At 50.1% G+C, this 21,807-nt stretch overlaps 2 protein-coding genes across 8 annotated transcripts in view; both read right to left on the bottom strand.

The window, feature by feature from the left end:
* hdc (histidine decarboxylase) overlaps window positions 1–9,135 on the bottom strand; it is a 144,213-nt gene extending 135,078 nt beyond the window's left edge. The window contains 1 exon segment of the mRNA XM_043674586.2: window positions 9,085–9,135. Within this exon segment, the coding sequence (XP_043530521.2) occupies window positions 9,085–9,112 (28 nt within the window). The 5' untranslated portion in view covers window positions 9,113–9,135.
* A 6,528-nt stretch (window positions 9,136–15,663) lies between these two features.
* gabpb1 (GA binding protein transcription factor subunit beta 1) overlaps window positions 15,664–21,807 on the bottom strand; it is a 100,110-nt gene continuing 93,966 nt past the window's right edge. For all 7 annotated transcript variants that reach the window (XM_087981393.1, XM_087981396.1, XM_087981394.1 and 4 more), the window contains 2 exons: window positions 18,034–18,090; window positions 15,664–17,776 (listed from right to left, as the gene is read on the bottom strand). In XM_087981393.1, coding sequence (XP_087837519.1) covers window positions 17,624–17,776; window positions 18,034–18,090 — 210 coding nt within the window. In that variant the 3' untranslated portion in view covers window positions 15,664–17,623. The remainder of the gene's footprint in view (window positions 17,777–18,033; window positions 18,091–21,807) is intronic.

Here is a 21,807-nt window from a genome sequence, read left to right as displayed (position 1 = left end):
AGAGCGCACACAGGGACAGGGGACAGAGCACACACAGAGACAGGGGACAGAGCGCACACAGAGACAGGGGACAGAGGACACACAGAGACAGGGGACAGAGCACACACAGAGACAGGGGACAGAGGACACACAGAGACAGGGGACAGAGGACACACAGAGACAGGGGACAGAGGACACACAGAGACAGGGGACAGAGCGCACACAGAGACAGGGTACAGAGAGCACACAGGGACAGGGACAGAGCGCACACAGAGAAAGGGGACAGAGCACACACAGGGACTGGGGGCAGAGCGCAGCCAGGGACAGGGTACAGAGGGCACACACGGACAGGGGACAGAGCACATGCAGGGACAGGGGACAGAGGACACACAGGGACAGGGGACGCAGTGCACATAGGGACTGGGACAGAGCGCACACAGAGACAGGGGACGCAGTGCACATAGGGACTGGGACAGAGGACACACAGAGACAGGGGACAGAGGACACACAGAGACAGGGGACAGAGCACACACAGAGACAGGGGACTGAGGACACACAGAGACAGGGGACAGAGCGCACACAGAGACAGGGGACAGAGCGCACACAGAGACAGGGGACAGAGCGCACACAGGGACAGGGGACAGAGCGCACACAGGGACAGGGGACAGAGCGCACACAGAGACAGGGGACAGAGCGCACACAGAGACAGGGGACAGAGCGCACACAGAGACAGGGGACAGAGCGCACACAGAGACAGGGGACAGAGCACACACAGAGACATGGGACAGAACACACACAGAGACATGGGACAGAGCACACACAGAGACAGGGGACGCAGTGCACACAGAGACAGGGGACAGAACACACACAGAGACAGGGGACACAGCGCACACAGAGACAGTGTACAGAACACACACAGAGACAGGGGACAGAGCGCGCACAGGGACAGGTGACAGAGCACATGCAGATCTACAGATCGCACACAGGGACAGGGGACAGAACGCACACAGGGACAGGGTACAGAGCACACACAGGGACAGGGGACAGAGGACACACAGGGACAGGGGAGGCAGTGCACATAGGGACTGGGACAGAGCGCACACAGAGACAGGGGACGCAGTGCACACAGAGACAGGGGACAGAACACACACAGAGACAGGGGACACAGCGCACACAGAGACAGGGGACAGAGCGCGCACAGGGACAGGTGACAGACACACGCAGATCTACAGATCGCACACAGGGACAGGGGACAGAGTGCACATAGGGACAGGGTACAGAGCACACACAGGGACAGGGTACAGAACGCACAGAGAGACAGGGTACAGATCGCACACAGGGACAGTGGACAGAACGCACACAGGGACAGGGGACAGAGCGCACACAGAGACAGGGTACAGAACGCACAGAGAGACAGGGTACAGAACGCACACAGGGACAGGGTACAGAGTGCACACAGGGACAGGGGACAGAGTGCACACAGGGACAGGGAACAGAGTGCACACAGGGACAGGGGACAGAGCACACACAGGGACAGGGGACAGAACGCACAGAGAGACAGGGACAGATCGCACATAGGGACAGGGTACAGAGCACACACAGGGACAGGGTACAGAGTGCACACAGGGACAGGGGACAGAGTGCACACAGGGACAGGGGACAGAGTGCACACAGGGACAGGGGACAGAACGCACACAGGGACAGGGGTCAGAACGCACACAGGGACAGGGGACAGAGCGCACACAGGGACAGGGGACAGAGCGCACACAGGGACAGGGGGCAGAGCGCACACAGGGACAGGGCAGAACGCACACAGGGACAGGGGACAGAGCGCACACAGGGACAGGGATCACATCGCGCACAGACACAGGGGACAGAGCGCACACAGAAACAGGGTACAGAGCGCACATAGAGACAGGGGACAGAGCACACACAGGGACAGGGGGCAGAGCGCACACAGGGACAGGGCAGAACGCACACAGGGACAGGGGACAGAACGCACACAGGGACAGGGGACAGAGCGCACACAGGGACAGGGGACAGAGCGCACACAGGGACAGGGGGCAGAGCGCACACAGGGACAGGGCAGAACGCACACAGGGACAGGGGACAGAGCGCACACAGAAACAGGGGACAGAGCGCACATAGAGACAGGGGACAGAGCACACACAGGGACAGGGGACAGAGCGCACACAGGGACAGGGGACAGAGCGCACACAGGGACAGGGATCACAGCGCACACAGGGACAGGGGACAGAGCGCACACAGGGACAGGGGACAGAGCGCACACAGGGACAGGGGACAGAGCGCACACAGGGACAGGTGACACAGCGCACACAGGGACAGGGTACAGAGTGCACACGGACAGGGATCACAGCGCTCATAGGGACAGGGGACAGAGCACACACAGAGACAGGGGACAGAGCGCACACAGGGACAGGGTACAGAGTGCACACGGACAGGGGACAGAGTGCACACAGGAACAGGGGACACAGCGCACACAGAGACAGGGGACAGAGCGCACACAGAGACAGGGGACAGAGCGCACACAGAGACAGGGGACAGAGCGCACACAGAGACAGCGGACAGAGGACACACAGAGACAGGGGACAGAGTGCACTCAGGGACAGGGGACACAACGCACACAGAGACAGGGGACAGAGTGCACGCAGGGACAGAGGACAGAGCGCACACAGGGACAGGTGCAGAGCGCACACAGAGACAGGGGACAGAGTGCACACAGGGACAGGGGTCAGTCCGCACACAGAGATAGGGGACACAACGCACACAGAGACCGGAGACAGAGCGCACACAGAGACATGGGACAGAGCGCACACAGAGACAGGGCACAGAGCACACATAGGGACAGGGGACAGAGCGCACACAGAGACCGGAGACAGAGCGCACACAGGGACAGGGGACAGAGCGCACACAGGGACATGGGACAGAGCGCTCACAGGGACAGGGGACAGAGCGCACACAGGGACTGGGGGCAGAGCGCAGCCAGGGACAGGGTACAGAGGGCACACACGGACAGGGGACAGAGCGCACACAGGGACAGGGGATGCAGTGCACATAGGGACTGGGACAGAGCACACACAGAGACAGGGGACAGAGCACACACAGAGACGGGGACACAGCGCACACAGAGACAGGGGACAGAGCACACACAGAGACAGGGGACAGAGCGCACACAGAGACAGGGGACAGAGTGCACACAGAGACAGGGGACAGAGCACACACAGGGACAGGGGACAGAGCACACACAGGGACAGGGTACAGAGTGCACACAGAGATAGGGGACAGAGCGCACACAGGGACAGGTGACACAGCGCACACAGAGACAGGGGACAGAGCGCACACAGAGACATGGGACAGAGCGCACACAGAGACAGGGCACAGAGCACACATAGGGACAGGTGACACAGCGCACACAGAGACAGGGGACAGAGCACACACAGAGACAGGGGACAGAGCGCACACAGAGACAGGGGACAGAGTGCACACAGAGACAGGGGACAGAGCACACACAGGGACAGGGGACAGAGCGCACACAGGGACAGGTGACACAGCGCACACAGAGACAGGGGACAGAGCGCACACAGAGACCGGTGACAGAGCGCACACAGAGACAGGGGACAGAGCGCACACAGGGACAGGGGACAGAGCGCACACAGGGACAGGGGACAGAGCGCACACAGAGACAGGGGACAGAGCGCACACAGAGACAGGGGACAGAGCGCACACAGGGACAGGTGACACAGCGCACACAGGGACAGGTGACAGAGCGCACACAGAGACAGGGGACAGAGCACACACAGAGACGGGGACACAGCGCACACAGAGACAGGGGACAGAGCGCACACAGAGACAGGGGACAGAGCGCACATAGGGACAGGGGACAGAGCACACACAGAGACAGGGGACAGAGCGCACACAGGGACAGTGTACAGAGCACACACAGAGACAGGGGACAGAGCGCACACAGGGACAGGGGACAGAGCACACACAGAGACAGGGGACAGAGCGCACACAGAGACAGGGGACAGAGCGCACACAGAGACAGGGGACAGAGCGCACACAGGGACAGGGGACACAGCGCACACAGAGACGGGGACACAGCGCACACAGAGACGGGGACACAGCGCACACAGAGACAGGGGACAGAGCGCACACAGGGACAGGGGACAGAGCACACACAGAGACAGGGGACAGAGCGCACACCGGGACAGGGGACAGAGCGCACAGAGAGACAGGCGACAGAGTGCACAGGGACAGGGGACAGAGCGCACACAGGGACAGGGGACAGAGCGCACACAGGGACAGGTGACACAGCGCACACAGGGACAGGGTACAGAGCGCACACAGAGACAGGGGACAGAGCGCACACAGGGACAGGGGACAGAGCGCACACAGGGACAGGGGACAGAGCGCACACAGAGACAGGGGACAGAGCGCACACAGGGACAGGGGACAGAGCGCACACAGGGACAGGGGACAGAGCGCACACAGGGACAGGGGACAGAGCGCACACAGGGACAGGGTACAGAGTGCACACGGACAGGGGACAGAGTGCACACAGGGACAGGGTACAGAGTGCACACAGGGACAGGGGACACAACGCACACAGGGACAGGGGACAGAGCGCACACAGGGACAGGGGACAGGGGACAGAGCGCACACAGGGACAGGGGACAGAGTGCACACAGAGACAGGGGACAGAGCGCACACAGGGACAGGGTACAGAGTGCACACAGAGACAGGGGACAGAGCGCACACAGGGACAGGGTACAGAGTGCACACGGACAGGGTACAGAGTGCACACAGGGACAGGGGACACAACGCACACAGAGACAGGGGACAGAGCGCACACAAGGACAGGGGACTGAGCGCACACAGGGACAGGTGACACAGCGCACACAGGGACAGGGGACAGAGCGCACACAGGGACAGGGGACAGAGCGCACACAGAGACAGGGGACAGAGCGCACACAGGGACAGGGGACAGAGCGCACACAGGGACAGGGGACAGAGCGCACACAGGGACAGGGGACAGAGCACACACAGAGACAGGGGACAGAGCGCACACAGAGACAGGGGACAGAGCGCACACAGAGACAGGGGACAGAGCGCACACAGGGACAGGGGACACAGCGCACACAGAGACGGGGACACAGCGCACACAGAGACGGGGACACAGCGCACACAGAGACAGGGGACAGAGCGCACACAGGGACAGGGGACAGAGCGCACACAGAGACAGGGGACAGAGCGCACACCGGGACAGGGGACAGAGCGCACAGAGAGACAGGGGACAGAGTGCACACAGGGACAGGGGACAGAATGCACACAGAGACAGGGGACAGAGCGCACACAGGGACAGGGGACACAACGCACACAGGGACAGGTGACACAGCGCACACAGGGACAGGTGACACAGCGCACACAGGGACAGGGTACAGAGCGCACACAGAGACAGGGGACAGAGCGCACACAGGGACAGGGGACAGAGCGCACACAGGGACAGGGGACAGAGCGCACACAGGGACAGGGGACAGAGCGCACACAGAGACAGGGGACAGAGCGCACACAGGGACAGGGGACAGCGCACACAGGGACAGGGGACAGAGCGCACACAGGGACAGGGGACAGAGCGCACACAGGGACAGGGTACAGAGTGCACACGGACAGGGGACAGAGTGCACACAGGGACAGGGTACAGAGTGCACACAGGGACAGGGGACACAACGCACACAGGGACAGGGGACAGAGCGCACACAGGGACAGGGGACAGGGGACAGAGCGCACACAGGGACAGGTGACAGAGTGCACACAGAGACAGGGGACAGAGCGCACACAGGGACAGGGTACAGAGTGCACACAGAGACAGGGGACAGAGCGCACACAGGGACAGGGTACAGAGTGCACACGGACAGGGTACAGAGTGCACACAGGGACAGGGGACACAACGCACACAGAGACAGGGGACAGAGCGCACACAAGGACAGGGGACTGAGCGCACACAGGGACAGGTGACACAGCGCACACAGGGACAGGGGACAGAGCGCACACAGGGACAGGGGACAGAGCGCACACAGAGACAGGGGACAGAGCGCACACAGGGACAGGGGACAGAGCGCACACAGGGACAGGGGACAGAGCGCACACAGGGACAGGGGACACAGCGCACACAGAGACGGGGACACAGCGCACACAGAGACAGGGGACAGAGCGCACACAGGGACAGGGGACAGAGCACACACAGAGACAGGGGACAGAGCGCACACAGAGACAGGGGACAGAGCGCACACCGGGACAGGGGACAGAGCGCACAGAGAGACAGGGGACAGAGTGCACACAGGGACAGGGGACAGAATGCACACAGAGACAGGGGACAGAGCGCACACAGGGACAGGGGACAGAGCGCACACAGAGACAGGGGACAGAGCGCACACAGGGACAGGGGACAGAGCGCACACAGGGACAGGGTACAGAGTGCACACAGAGACAGGGGACAGAGCGCACACAGGGACAGGGTACAGAGTGCACACGGACAGGGTACAGAGTGCACACAGGGACAGGGGACACAACGCACACAGAGACAGGGGACAGAGCGCACACAAGGACAGGGGACTGAGCGCACACAGGGACAGGTGACACAGCGCACACAGGGACAGGGGACAGAGCGCACACAGGGACAGGGGACAGAGCGCACACAGAGACAGGGGACAGAGCGCACACAGGGACAGGGGACAGAGCGCACACAGGGACAGGGGACAGAGCGCACACAGGGACAGGGGACACAGCGCACACAGAGACGGGGACACAGCGCACACAGAGACGGGGACACAGCGCACACAGAGACAGGGGACAGAGCGCACACAGGGACAGGGGACAGAGCACACACAGAGACAGGGGACAGAGCGCACACAGAGACAGGGGACAGAGCGCACACCGGGACAGGGGACAGAGCGCACAGAGAGACAGGGGACAGAGTGCACACAGGGACAGGGGACAGAATGCACACAGAGACAGGGGACAGAGCGCACACAGGGACAGGGGACAGAGCGCACACAGAGACAGGGGACAGAGCGCACACAGGGACAGGGGACAGAGCGCACACAGGGACAGGGGACACAACGCACACAGGGACAGGGGACAGAGCGCACACAGGGACAGGGGACAGAGCGCACACAGGGACAGGGGACAGAGCGCACACAAGGACAGGGGACTGAGCGCACACAGGGACAGGGGACACAGCGCACACAGGGACAGGGGACAGAGCGCACACAGGGACAGGGGACAGAGCGCACACAGAGACAGGGGACACAGCGCACACAGGGACAGGGGACAGAGCACACACAGAGACAGGGGACACAGTGCACACAGGGACAGGGGACTGAGCGCACACAAGGACAGGGGACTGAGCGCACACAGGGACAGGGGACACAGCGCACACAGGGACAGGGGACAGAGCGCACACAGGGACAGGGGACAGAGCGCACACAGGGACAGGGGACAGAGCGCACACAGAGACAGGGGACACAGCGCACACAGGGACAGGGGACAGAGCGCACACAGGGACAGGTGACACAGCGCACACAGGGACAGGGGACAGAGCGCACACAGAGACAGGGTACAGAGTGCACACAGGGACAGGGGACACAACGCACACAAGGACAGGGGACAGAGCACACACAAGGACAGGGGACAGAGCGCACACAGGGACAGGTGACACAGCGCACACAGGGACAGGGTACAGAGTGCACACGGACAGGGGACAGAGTGCACACAGGGACAGGGTACAGAGTGCACACGGACAGGGTACAGAGTGCACACGGACAGGGTACAGAGTGCACACAGGGACTGGGGACACAACGCACACAGAGACAGGGGACAGAGGGCTCACAGGGACAGGGGACAGAGTGCACACAGGGACAGGGAACAGAGTGCACACAGGGACAGGTGACACAGCGCACACAGGGACAGGGTACAGAGTGCACACAGGGACTGGGGACACAACGCACACAGAGACAGGGGACAGAGGGCTCACAGGGACAGGGGACAGAGCGCACACAGGGACAGGGGACAGAGCGCACACAGAGACAGGGGACAGAGCGCACACAGGGACAGGGGACAGAGCGCACACAGGGACAGGGGACAGAGCGCACACAGGGACAGGGTACAGAGTGCACACGGACAGGGGACAGAGTGCACACAGGGACAGGGTACAGAGTGCACACAGGGACAGGGGACACAACGCACACAGGGACAGGGGACAGAGCGCACACAGGGACAGGGGACAGAGCGCACACAGGGACAGGGGACAGAGCGCACACAAGGACAGGGGACTGAGCGCACACAGGGACAGGGGACTGAGCGCACACAGGGACAGGGGACACAGCGCACACAGGGACAGGGGACAGAGCGCACACAGGGACAGGGGACAGAGCGCACACAGAGACAGGGGACAGAGCGCACACAGAGACAGGGGACACAGCGCACACAGGGACAGGGGACAGAGCGCACACAGGGACAGGGGACAGAGCGCACACAGAGACAGGGGACACAGCGCACACAGGGACAGGGGACACAGCGCACACAGGGACAGGTGACACAGCGCACACAGGGACAGGGGACAGAGCGCACACAGGGACAGGGGACAGAGCGCACACAGGGACAGGGTACAGAGTGCACACAGGGACAGGTGACACAGCGCACACAGGGACAGGGTACAGAGTGCACACGGACAGGGGACAGAGTGCACACAGGGACAGGGTACAGAGTGCACACGGACAGGGTACAGAGTGCACACAGGGACAGGGGACACAACGCACACAGAGACAGGGGACAGAGGGCTCACAGGGACAGGGGACAGAGTGCACACGGACAGGGGACAGAGTGTACACAGAGACAGGGACATTGTAAAGTCAGTAACGTGCAGCTCCTTGCTCTCAGAGCAGCGTGTGTTTGATAACCAGCTCCAGGGGGGTCCCTGCTGGAATCTGAGCGTCTCTCTCTCAAACTGCAGAAGTTAAACCCCGGTTTCTGTATTCGCGAGACATTCCGCTCCAGTTCTCACTGAGTAACTCTCCGATTCCTTACCGTGCCTGCGATATTCCTCCCGCTCCATCTCTCGCTCCGGGATCCGCTGCACTCTGAAGCAACCTTTAAATAGCCTCCCACCTCATCCCCACCCCCCCACAGGCTCCACCCTCGGGGAGGGTGGCCATGAGGGGTTGGCCGTGCGAGTGCTGTCCCCCAGGGACGGGGGTGGGGGTGGGAGAGAGTGATTGTGGTTGGGGGTCCCTCCCTCTGGGAGAGAGTGATTGTGGTTGGGGGTCCCTCCCTCTGGGAGAGAGTGATTGTGGTTGGGGGTCCCTCCCTCTGGGAGAGAGTGATTGTGGTTGGGGGTCCCTCCCTCCCTCCCAGGACAGGGTCTGGGTCCCCTGGAGAAATGCAGAAAGCCCCAGCTGCTGGAACCCGATCAGAAACAACTTCTCCACCTCCCCTCTGCTCACACCCAACATCAAACCCTTGGTTGGGACAGCTTCTCTCTCGCCTCCTGCTGGTACCAGTGGGATGTCCATTGGTGAAGAGGGCATCAGATGGGCACCACCCCAAGAGTTCTGCCCTTGCTGCCACCAGCTCAGTGCCAGTATTACCTCGATCAGGGTCAGGTGAGGAGATCACTGACCATGGAAGGAGGCGCATAGTCTCCACACGGGGATGACGGCACCTCTTCAGCCCGGGACAAGGTGACCCTATGGTTCTGACAATTGGTGACTTCATGATGTCCACAAGCAAACACAGCAGAGGGTGGGGGCACAGACACTCAAACACAAGGTCTGCAGGATGGCAGCAACATGGTTGGAACTCTGCTGCCAGGAAGAAAAGATGATTCAACATCTGGCTGGGTTTTGAAAAGTTGAATTTTTGGTAAATCTTAATCATGGGTTTTATCGGACTAGTATTACCGAAGGGAAAGTAAAAGATAGGTTATAGGAAAGAGGTCTAAATCATTGTTAGTTAATTATTTTCTGTTATACTTTGAGAAATAAAGTTGTTACTTTTATTTTAACTAGTTCTTGGTATCTCAAACTTTCACAGATTACGACACGCGGTAAACCCTCCTGCTTAATTTAAACCAGCAACACAGAAAAGATTTATCCCGTGCAGTCAAACCCCCAAGTAAGATTTACCAAAATTCAACTTTTCAAAAACCAGCCCGATGTCAAATCTTCTTTTCTTCTTCTTAGGGATTTCTGCTTCACAGGTGCCTAGTGAAGTGCCTTTAAGGTGCCTTTAAGAGAGCTATTCTCTGGGCAGTCTGCAGATGCTAGTAGCTTGACAGTTCTCCTCTCAACTGTTCAATTTTCACCAGTCTTATACCCCCAAAGCATCAGGTTGTGTCATTATCTTTTAAGATTGTCCAAATACTAAATTCAAACTTGATTGGAGTTTGTTTTTTTGGGTGGGGGGTATAATTTAAACTGATTGGCCTAATTCAAATCTGTTTTATCGTTTCCAGGCAACCAATTACCCTAGCTACTGAACCACAAGTTAAATTATATCTTGTTCAGAACACTTGCTGCTGTCAGGTAGTTCTGCTCACTTTTAACTCTCTTAAAGGTACAGTACACCCACATCTTCATAACTGATGCTATTGGTTCTGATCGTGATCTGGCTTCCTGATCCTATACACACACACTGTCCTCACAGCAATATCGCACTGATTAGAGCAAATTATTCCAAGTGCAGTGTGGAAATGCTAAAGTGTACTGTAAGTGAATCAAGGATATGCCACAATGATTTGGTGAGGTTGGTTCATGGCAGTACCAGCCTCCATGACCAATGCTGATGGAGCAAGCCCTGAGATGTGGTCAGCACAGACGAGTTTGGACTGAAGGATGTGTTCCTGTGCTGGATAACTCTACCACCAAGACTCTGTATCCAAGATGGAAATCCAGAGGAGCAAGAACTGAGCTGGAGCTGTCAGGTACCCAGTCAAATTTCCATTTTGGGAGTCATCAATGTGTCATTTCTGTCTGACAGGGGTAGACGAGGAGAGGGCATACTCATTGCTTAAGATGAAACAATATTAAGGATAATAATGAGTGAAAATCGCAGCTAATAGGCCTCTTACCACTTACTAGTGAGAATCTCATCCCAGTGTCTACTCAGTTGGAAAATGTGACTTGTTAGACTCCACATCAAGAAGAGTCAAGAGGGTGGTGCTGGAAAAGCACAGCAGGTCAGGCAGCATCTGAGAAGCAGGAGAGTTGATGTTTTAGGCAGAAGCCCTTCATCAGGAATCCACATCAAGAAGGACCTTGCTCACTATCTCACATGATTCTCATAAATTTCTCACCATGGCTTCACATGATTCAAGACTTGGGAAGATTCCACCTTAAACTTTTTAATGTGACTTATTGAACTTTTTCTAACATTTTCCTGATGACAGATGTTAAACTAATTCCCCTGCAGTTTCCTGCTATCTACCTCCGTCCCTCAAAGGGGTTACATTCACTATTGTCCAATCTAATGGGAAATCCCAAATGGAATGTTGGTCTTCATGTCAAAATAGATAGTTGTCGTGCATCTGGACAAAGTCCTGATTAGACCATATCACGAGTAACTGTGAACAGTTATGGGCATCACATCTTAGGAAGGCTATCTTGGAAGATGTGCCATGTAGATTCACTAAAATGATAGTGGGATTGCATAACTTACATTAAGAGGAAAGATTATCCAGGCTGTATTGACTGGAATGTAGAGGTTTCAGAGGTGATCAGTATTTGACCTGATTAAGATTGGACAGCAGAGATAGAGATAAGCTGCTTTGCTGGTGAGGGTGGGGATTGAAAAATTGAGTTATTTATTAGAAATTAGAAATCTATTCTTCACACAAACCTGGCAGCAGTTTGGGACTCTCTTTCACAAGCAGCAATTATTTCTTGATCAATTATAGACTTTAAATTTAAGATTCATAGACTTTACTGAAAAGTGTGTTTCTGGAATTGGGTCACATTAGTCACGATCTGCACTGAAGGTAGGGGGGAAGACTGAGTGACAGAATGACCTTCTGTTCTCCTTATATTCCTTAATAACAACATGACGTCAGAGGATAGAAAACAGATGTTCAGAAAGCTTTCTCTGGAACAAATGCCCTTTTTCCCATCAATGTCTTTTGTGCAGGGATTTGAGAGATATAGGGTGTGGGAATAGTCTCAGATGGTCTAAATAAGAATCAGCTGGGAATCCATCCTATTTGGAAATGAAAGTTGACTTTACGATGACAAGCAGATATATTTCTCCGTCAGTCTTTGGCTAATCGTCATGGAAATCTATTGTTCTGTCTAAGACATTCTTAACTCCTGAGCAATGACAAATTAACAAGATGAGTTATATTCCACACTCACAGGAGGATTGTTTGGAGCAGGCTTAAGGAAAGAAACCGAGACACCATGCAGTTTTCAGCATGGGTCACCTTCCCCACTTTCAGGTAACATGACTATTGATTCACAAAGTTAAAATTCACACAACACCAGGTTATAGTCCAACAGGTTTAATTGGAAGCACTAGCTTTCAGAGCACCGTTCCTTCATCAGGTGGCTAAGGAGTGATTTTTAACTTTGTACACCACAGTCCAACACCGGCATCTCCAAATCATTGATTCACAAAAACATTGACCTAGGACCAGCAACGTGAAGGGACAGACTTCCAGACAGGGAAATGTCTCCTAATCGATCATCATCAATCATCTTGAACTCGATTTTTCAAATCTCAATCTGCTGCTGGGATCAGTTGGCTTCTTTTTCCGGTGTTAAATATAAAGTTGAACAAAACACCACGGCTCTTCATTCTCCATACTCCTTAATCATCTTCAATTGTTAAGTACAAGGCAGACAGTACTCAGAAACATGCAGCAAATGAGCAGTTCCCTGCACCATAGGTTTTGAGTACACTGTCATCATCCCCACTATTTAATGATACAAGATCATCTTGTTATGGAAAAATATAATGTTCATTTTAATAAGAAAGGTTTGAATTAGAATTAGAGAATTGGAATTAGCTTTATTGTCACATGTACTGAAATTATTACTGTGAAAAGTGTACAAGTCATTACTTCTGGCACCATCTTAAGTGCAAGTGTCCCTCGGTACAGCTTCTTCAGCTAGAGATCTTAGAAAAATAGAGGAGTAAAAAGACCAGCATTGCAGATTTTAGAAATAAATTATAAAATGGTTAAATAAAAAATTCAATACACTGGTCTTCCAACCCAGTCCATGCCAGCATCACAGTGGGCCTTGACATGAGACTGCACCAGACTTCACCGGGGTGGGAGATCACTCTGGAATCGCCTTGATTCCAAAATCCAGGCTGAGGCGAAATCAGGCTGAGGGGATGCCTCGTCGGGTCTGCGCTGAGGCTGGGTTGTCAGAGGCCAGGATGCTGAGAAGCAAGAAGAGGAGAAAAGAAAAAGAACAGATACAGCAGACAAGCTCTCACCATCCTGACCTTGAAATATATCACCGTTCCTCCAATATTGCTGGGTCAGAATCATGGAATTCTCTCTCTAAGTGCATTGTGGGTCAAACTACAGCACACAGACTGCAGCGGTTCAAAAGGCAGCACATCACCACCTTCTCAAGGGACAACTAGGGACGGGCAATAAATGCTGAGCACAGCCCGCGACACACATCTCAGGAAAGTATTAAATTAAAAGGAACAGTGGGATTAAGGAAGAAACTGACACTAAAATGAATTTTCAATTGCTTATGTAAAAAAGCCAGTATAGGTATGATGGATTAAATGGCCGCCATTGTTATGATCAATAAAAGATTACTCATTTTGACAGAATATAAATTGTTACAAGAACAAACAAGCTGTTTTTAAAAAAAATCTTGTGCGATGTGGGCATCACTGACTGAGCCAGCACTTATTGGCCGTCCCTAACTGTCTTTGAGAAGGTGGGGTGAGCTGCCATCATGAACCACTGCAGTCCATCTGTTGTAGGTTGACTCACAATGCCATTAAGGAGGGAACTCCAGGATTCATATCTGAGATACTGAAGGAATAGTGATATATTTCCAAGTCAGGATGGTGAGTGGCTTGGTGGGGAAATTGCAGGTGGTGGTGATCCCATGTATCTGCTGCCCTTGTCCTTCCAGATGGAAGAGGTCATAGGTTTGAAAGTTGCTGTCTTTGGTAAATTTCTGCAGGGTGTCTCCTGCTACTGAGCATCAGTGGTGGAGGGAATGGATGCTTAGGGATGTGATGCTAATCCAGCGGCTGCTTTGTCCTGGGTGGTGTCAAGCTTCTCGAATGTGATTGGAACTGCACTCATCCAGGCAAGTGGAGAGTATTACATCACACCCCTGACTTGTGCTTTGTAGACAGTGGACAGGCTTTGGGGAGTCAAGAGGGGAGTTGCTTGCTGCGGTATTCCTAGCCTTTGTCTTACTCTTGTAGCCACTATGTTGATGTGGTGAGTCCAGTTTAGTTTCTGGTCAATGGTAACCCCTAAGGATGTTGATAGTGGGGGATTCAGTGATGGTAATACCATTGAATGTCAAGTAGCAGTGGCTAAGTTGTCTCTTAGTGGTGATGATCATAGCCTGGCATTTGTGTGGCATGAATGTTACTTGCCACTTGTCAGGTCAACCCTGGATACTGTCCACATTTTGTTGCATTTGAACATGTACCGCTTCAGTATTTGAGGAATTGCAAATGGTATTGAACACTGAGCAATCATAGAATGTCTATAGTGCAGAGCAGGCCATTCAGCCCATCAAGTCTGCACCAAACCTCCAAACAACATCTCATCCAGAACTACTTCCCACAAGTCTATCCCTGTAATCTTGCATTTCCCATGTCTAATCCACAGCCAAATCATCCTACCTGCATATCTTTGGACTGCACATCATCAGTGAACATCCCCAATTCTGGCCTTATGATGGAAGGAAGGTCATTGATGAAGCAGTTGAAGAAGATTGGGCCTAGGACACTACCCTGAGGAACTCCTGCAGAGATGTCCTGGAGCTGAGATGACTGAGGCATAGAAATTATGAAAAGTTTTGATAGACAGAGACATATGTGGGCTGAGGCAAACTAGATGCTAACACTATAAGACAGTCAGATACCAAGAAATCAAATTAGGAATTCAGAATCAAATTTTTCTCTGAGTGATGAGAATGTGAAGCAACCTCCTGCAGACTGTATATGAAATGAACATCGAAGAAACATTTAAGTCAGCGAAAGCTAGAGAAGTAAATGACAGAGAAAGAATGGATGTTCTGCTGATTAAATTCGATGGGGAAGGATGCTCGAATGAAACAGTAATGTTGTCGAGACACAATGTGCTTATTTTTGCAAAGTATATTTCTTAAACCATGTTGAAGATTCCAGTGAAGGATAATTCATCCCCAGATCACCTGCTGATTACAAAAATTAACTTCAGTACTCCATCATTTAATTTTGAAGAGAAACCTGCTGTGCTGAAAATGGCTGCCGTGTTTCCTAATTTAACAACAGTCACAGTGTTTCACACAATGTTGGAAACTTTTAACAGGTTTTCAGATGAGAGCTGTGGGATAAAAATGAGGTAAAGGCATAATAAGTGAGAAATAAAATAAAACAAGACAGTGTTACTATTTTCAAATGATGAAATTGAAAACAGAATCATTTCTTAAGAAATATTTTATTAAATACAAAATCTAAGCTTTGTCAACAACTTCATTTATATAATTACCTGGAAAGCCTGAATGGAAAAAAAACTATAAAGGTAAGACTCGGGAATTTACTGCAGCTTTTAAGAGTTAATTGCATTTGGGTTTACACTGATAAGTGGTGGAAATGAGCTGCTGGAGCTCAGGCTCTCTCTTTCATATTCAACAAATAGCAACGTTTAACATAAACAATATGTCAGCACTATCAGTCCTGCTAATAAACTAGGGATCATTGTGACAACCTTGAATGAAAAGATCCCAACAAAATAGTAAATTAAATCACTGGATATGAGCTAAGAGGCAATTGGCATCAGGACAGGCAACAAAAGAATGAATGGTGCCTGGAGATCACTGAAATGAAATGACCAGCTCAGAGTGGAATACAAACAGGAGGATAAGTTTACATTTGCAAGTTACAATAGAATGAATTAAGAAAGTATACATGCAGGCTCTTCCAACAGCCATGCAGCACCAGCAACCAGCACAGCAAATTCACTTTCTGACACAAAGAATTATTGGGGGGTGAATTAAATTGAAACAGAATATATTGATGGAAAATTATCTAACCTCATACAACTTGCAGCCAAACATATATTTCACAATTTGACTCTCTCCACTGTATATATCAGCATTAGACCTTTATGTGCTCCACAATGAAAGTTAATACTTTGAAGATGAATTTCTTCTTACTCTCAGTACAAATCAATACATTATAAAATGAGTATAATTTTTTAAAAAAATTATAATGCTCTGCAATACTGGGTTGAAATGTATCCTTGGTATGAAGGCGATGTTCAATGTGAGAATATTGGGGTCTGTATTGGTCAGGTTTGGCATTATAATAATGTAAACAATATAATCGATTACCATTGCCTGAACACAGCATTGCCTCAATACACCACAGTCTCGAGGATCTAAATGGTGGGTATGATTTTGTCAATGAGTAATTTCATCCTGGGAAATTCCCAGTCTTGTACAGTTCCATGTTGAGATGTTTCCTGTTACCTGGGTAACTGACTGGTTGGTCAAAAAGCGAGGGATAACTCACTTATAGACATCAGATACAAGAATTACAAACATTCATGTTACTTATTGTTTTTTGCTTAAACATAGTGAATGTTGAGTGATTCAATTTAATAGAACATTAACCAGCTTTGTGATGGTCTCTCTTCTCAAGAGTTACTGCAGTTAAATCTCCCCCTTAACAATTCAAGAATTACGATGATGAAGTCATTTCTGAACTTGTGTAACTGAACTTTTAGAACAATTTTAGGAATATGAAAAGTCTTTGGTTTATTCTCTACAGTTACATTGTTATTTTGAAAGCTTCAATCCCCTCACAGACAGAGCCAGGGCAAACATGGTGGGAGAAAGCTTCATCTGAAGACTAGCAGCTCAGTATCACAGCTCTGAATTGGAATTGGAACAATTTGTGCAGAATCTGCATATAAAATTAATTCAATTTCCAGAATCTTATTAATCCGATTCAGTAACTAACAGATAAGAGGCCATTCAAAGATAACCTCACAACAACCAAAGCCTCCAACTATATTGACAACAAAATGATTACGATTGACTGATTAGAAGGGTGCAGATTGCTAGCTCTTGCAACAGAATCAAACTTGAGTTGAAATGTTTGGAACATGTCTGATCACTCACAGTCTCACTTCTCCTCAACCTCCAATCCCCAACTCATTTTTAGCTATATCCTTTGAGTGCTGTTGGATCACTATCAAGATGTCAACTTTCCCAGAAACAGTCTTCTGATCTGGGTTCAGACCTACATCTCTCTAATACTGGGATTGTTGTCCATGTCATTGTGATCGTAGAAGGTCATCCTTCCCGTAGGTTTCACAACTATTGAACTGTTTGTTTGTTGTGATGTTTCTGCCTTTCCATTTCCATTTGACACATTAAAGAACCTTCTTACTCGAAGTCAGATGGCCGAAGGCTTCCAGTTTCTGTCTGTAGGCCTCTGCCTCCTGCTCTTTTTCCAAAAGCTGCTGTCTGTACTTCTGTGCCTCACGGTTTGCTTCTTCCAGCTGTTTCTGTAACACTTCTTTCTCCTGAAACCAAAACACAACTGTTTAGCCTAATCTGAGGTTCAGCAAGTGTGGTTCTGTCACTTATCATCTAGCCATGGGCTCCTCTGGAGATCTCTAACAAACCTGCTGCCTGCTGTAACAGTCACAAACCACGATGCAATCAGCCAGGAACCTTGCTCCTGGTCACTGTCCAGTGATCCCTCAGTTAAAGAGAGAGTGGAGAAATCAGCCAGGACTCATGTTCCTGATAGCTGTCTGTGAAAGATGAGTGTTTTTACCTCTGAGAATTCTGCTATGTGAAGAGTGCAGGTTTCTGGGCCAGAACTTGGTTGTATCTAGTGAGCAGGGTAAAGAAACAACAAATTATAAACTATTCTTTCACAAAATAACCTACAAGAAAAGCAGTGTTATGGAAAATTAGTGCAATTGCAGATAAAACATTATTTCGGTAAAATCAGTAAAGGTTGTAACTTAGCTCCTTCTCAAAAATTATATATTTGTTGCATGTCACAGGAATAAAACAAAAATGGTCTTTAGATTCAGTTAATAGTATAATGACTCCTTCATTATATCTGTTCCTATGCTCCTATCCAGTATCTTCGCTGGCCACACATAGAGCCATAGAGATGTACAGCATGGAAACAGACCCTTCGGTCCAACCTGTCCATGCTGACCAGATATCCCAACCCAATCTAGTCCCACCTGCCAGCACCCGGCCCATATCCCTCCAAACCCTTCCTATTCATATACCCATCCAAATGCCCCTCAAATGTTGTAACTGTAGCATCCTCCACCACTTCCTCTGGCAGCTCATTCCATACACGTATCACCCTCTGCATGAAAACGTTGCCCCTTAGGTCTCTTTTATATCTTTCCCCTCTCACCCTAAACCTATGCCCTCTAGTTCTGGACTCCCCGACCCCAGGGAAAAGACTTTGCCGATTTACCCTATCCATGCCCCTCATAATTTTGTAAACCTCTATTAGGTCACCCCTCGGCCTCCGACGCTCCAGGGAAAACAGCCCCAGCCTGTTCAGCCTCTTCCTATAGCTCAAATTCTCCAATCCTGGCAACATCTTTGTAAGTCTTTTCTGAACCCTTTCAAGTTTCACAACACCTTTCCGATAGGAAGGAGACCAGAATTGCACGCAATATTCCAACAGTGGCCTAACCAATGTCCTGTACAGCCGCAACATGGCCTCCCAACTCCTGTACTCAATACTCTGACCTATAAAGGAAAACATACCAAACGCTTTCTTCACTATCCTATCTACCTGCGTCTCCACTTTCAAGGAGCTATGAACCTGCACTCCAAGGTCTCTTTGTTCAGCAACACTCCAGAGATCATGAGTCCACAACTGGTTGCTGCATCAAACTGTAGTTGGACACAAGCTGAGCTGAGGTACCTGGGTTCAACTCTGACACTTGCACAGCTACACCCACCTGAGGCAGACAGCTCAGTATGCACAGACCCAAGAGTTGATGATTACCAAACAAAATCCATCAGTCAGTCATAAATTTAAACTGATCCCAGCGTTTGGAGCCTTTTCAGAGAGAATTCCAGATTTCCTCAACTCTTGAAGAAATGCTGCTCATTTCATTCCCAAATAGACGCGTTGTGATTTTGAAATCATTTCCCCTTGCTCTGGATCAGCCCCATCAAAGAAAGGGAATAATTTCAGTATCAATCCTTCAAATTCTGTTATTTTAAACAGTTTAATCAGATTTTACTTATTGCCATCTGCTGGGATATAGTGGTGATCTCATTAGACGAGTAATCCTGACCCAAAGCTAACATTGCAGGGACATTCTCACGGATGGTGAAATTTGAATTCAATAAAAAGGGAGACTAATGGTGCCCATGTAATCACTGTCTATTGTTGTAACAACTCAGCTGATTCATGAATGTCCTTGAGGAAATGAAATCTGCCATCCTTTCTGGCCTGGCTTACACATGAGGCCTAACCTCCAGCAATATGTGACTGACCTTTAACTGCCCCCTGGGCAATTGGGAATGAGCAATAAATCCAGCCAGAGACACCCACAGCTCACAAACAAATAAGAAATAAAATGTAAACAGAAACCAAGTTCATACAAAAAACACAAAGAAAAACTTGGAAATGCATGTTAGCCCAACCAAAATCAATCAAGATTTTGTAAGTTGATGGATTTCACCAGATGCATTTTTAAAAATTTTACTTCAGATTTCCGGCCTCTACAGAGTATCACTTTACCAAGGTTATGTAATCTGTGTTGATCCTTTTATTAATTTGCTGTTCCAGTATCACTCAGCAAATCTGCATTATTGATACACCAGGGTAACATGCAGCCCAGAACTGAACAGAATCATGCCAGATGAGGTCTGACAAGATTCCTTAAACCTGGAGCATTATTATTCCAGACCTCTTAAGGTAAAGAGGTAACATTTTCTTGAGATGTTTAGATTGTATTCTGTACTAATGCATTTGCTTTCAGTAATGAACATGTCTGGGTAGATGCTACATTGAGCTGTTTCTCATTCTGAAGAATATTTTTGGAATTATCTTTGACTGATCCTGACTGGATAACTTCACCAGCTCACACTGAACTCCATCTGTCAAACATTCACCCATTCTCAGTCCTCAGCTACCAAGTTTGGCTGATGAAGGAAACACAAATATTGTCACAAAAAGCCTACTGGTTAATTTGAGCAGATATTTTGTTAACATCTTTCCAATGTAATATTTCATTCCTTACCTCAACATTAATTTGTGTACTGCTGAATGATCAAGATGAATGTTCAGGTCATGAGCCATTGGACAAGGTAGACCCGTAGCTGAACTCCTGGCCTATGATGAGCCAGTTGACCTTGAAATTGAGGAAGGACAATGAGCTGAGGGTTACTACAACAACAGAAGAACAAATGGTCAGGAATTCCTCTGTTGATTCCCATTGATTGGACCTCCATGACATTTGAGTTTCCTCAAGCACCAATAAACTGGGTAATTACTATCTAATCTGAACACTTCTCCACTCACCACACCAACCACCATATCTTGGTCATGAACAGTAGCTGCTCTAATATTTGTAGACATGCAGTCTAAAGTCATCCTCTGATCCCAGTTGTGAATTAGTCTTTATGGTTGTGCCGTATTTCGGTCACTAACATTCATGATTGATAGGGATCAAAAGCAAAGTTAACAGAGAGTTGACTATTTTATAAAGCAATATCACCCTTTCGCCCTATCATTCTTTAATGTATCATACCAATCTGAAACCAAGACTGGTAACGAAATGTCAATCATTCTTATCTTCAGGAAAGACACTGCTAAAAGTCTTTACCAAGTGCTCAATTTGATGTAGCGTTAACTCTCCTCTGGAAACTGTCCATGTCTCTAAGTCTCATTAACCGATTTAAACACTGTGGAAAAACCTCATCTGGCCATTGCCATTCAGGTGGAGCTGATGAAATCCAGATTAGAACCAAGCACTCAAAATCAATGTAACACAGGGGCTGTTCCATTTCTACCTTCCTGTGAGATGCAAGCTTCCAGGATAACTGACTAACAACTAATGATCCTAATGAGCAAGCTTACGTTGGAGATTGGAGAATATGCTGAACACAAATCAAGTCTTTGTGAGGTTCTATTTTACACAGGCAAATTACCCTTTGGGACCAGCCACCTTTACTCTTGCCTAAATTTCAAACCAAGTTGAACAGCGGTACAGTATCAGATACAGACCATAACCATTTTCAACACTGACTACTTGTTCTTCTCTTGCTGTAGAAACCCTCAACTCATTGTCCATCCACATCTTTAAGGTCAACTGGCTCATCATAGGCCTGGAGTTCAGCTACAGGTCTGAAGCCTGAGGAAGAGGAGTTGTGCTTTGGTGGATAATTATATAAACATGAAGGAAGTATCCTTTTAGCACTGGAAGCTGCTATTAGTATAAACATTGTATTTTCAGGCTTGAATGCTAGGTTTGAATCTGCTGCAACAGCCGTCTTAAAATTATGGAACAGCACGGGATAGATTACACATAATATTGGTAAATGAGGCAAACAGCAT

Source organism: Chiloscyllium plagiosum, unplaced genomic scaffold (assembly GCF_037043375.1).
Source record: "Chiloscyllium plagiosum isolate Xiang-an unplaced genomic scaffold, Cpla_swu_hap1 HiC_scaffold_39, whole genome shotgun sequence".
NCBI classification, from domain to species: domain Eukaryota; kingdom Metazoa; phylum Chordata; class Chondrichthyes; order Orectolobiformes; family Hemiscylliidae; genus Chiloscyllium; species Chiloscyllium plagiosum.
This window is presented reverse-complemented; position numbering and strand designations above follow the sequence as displayed.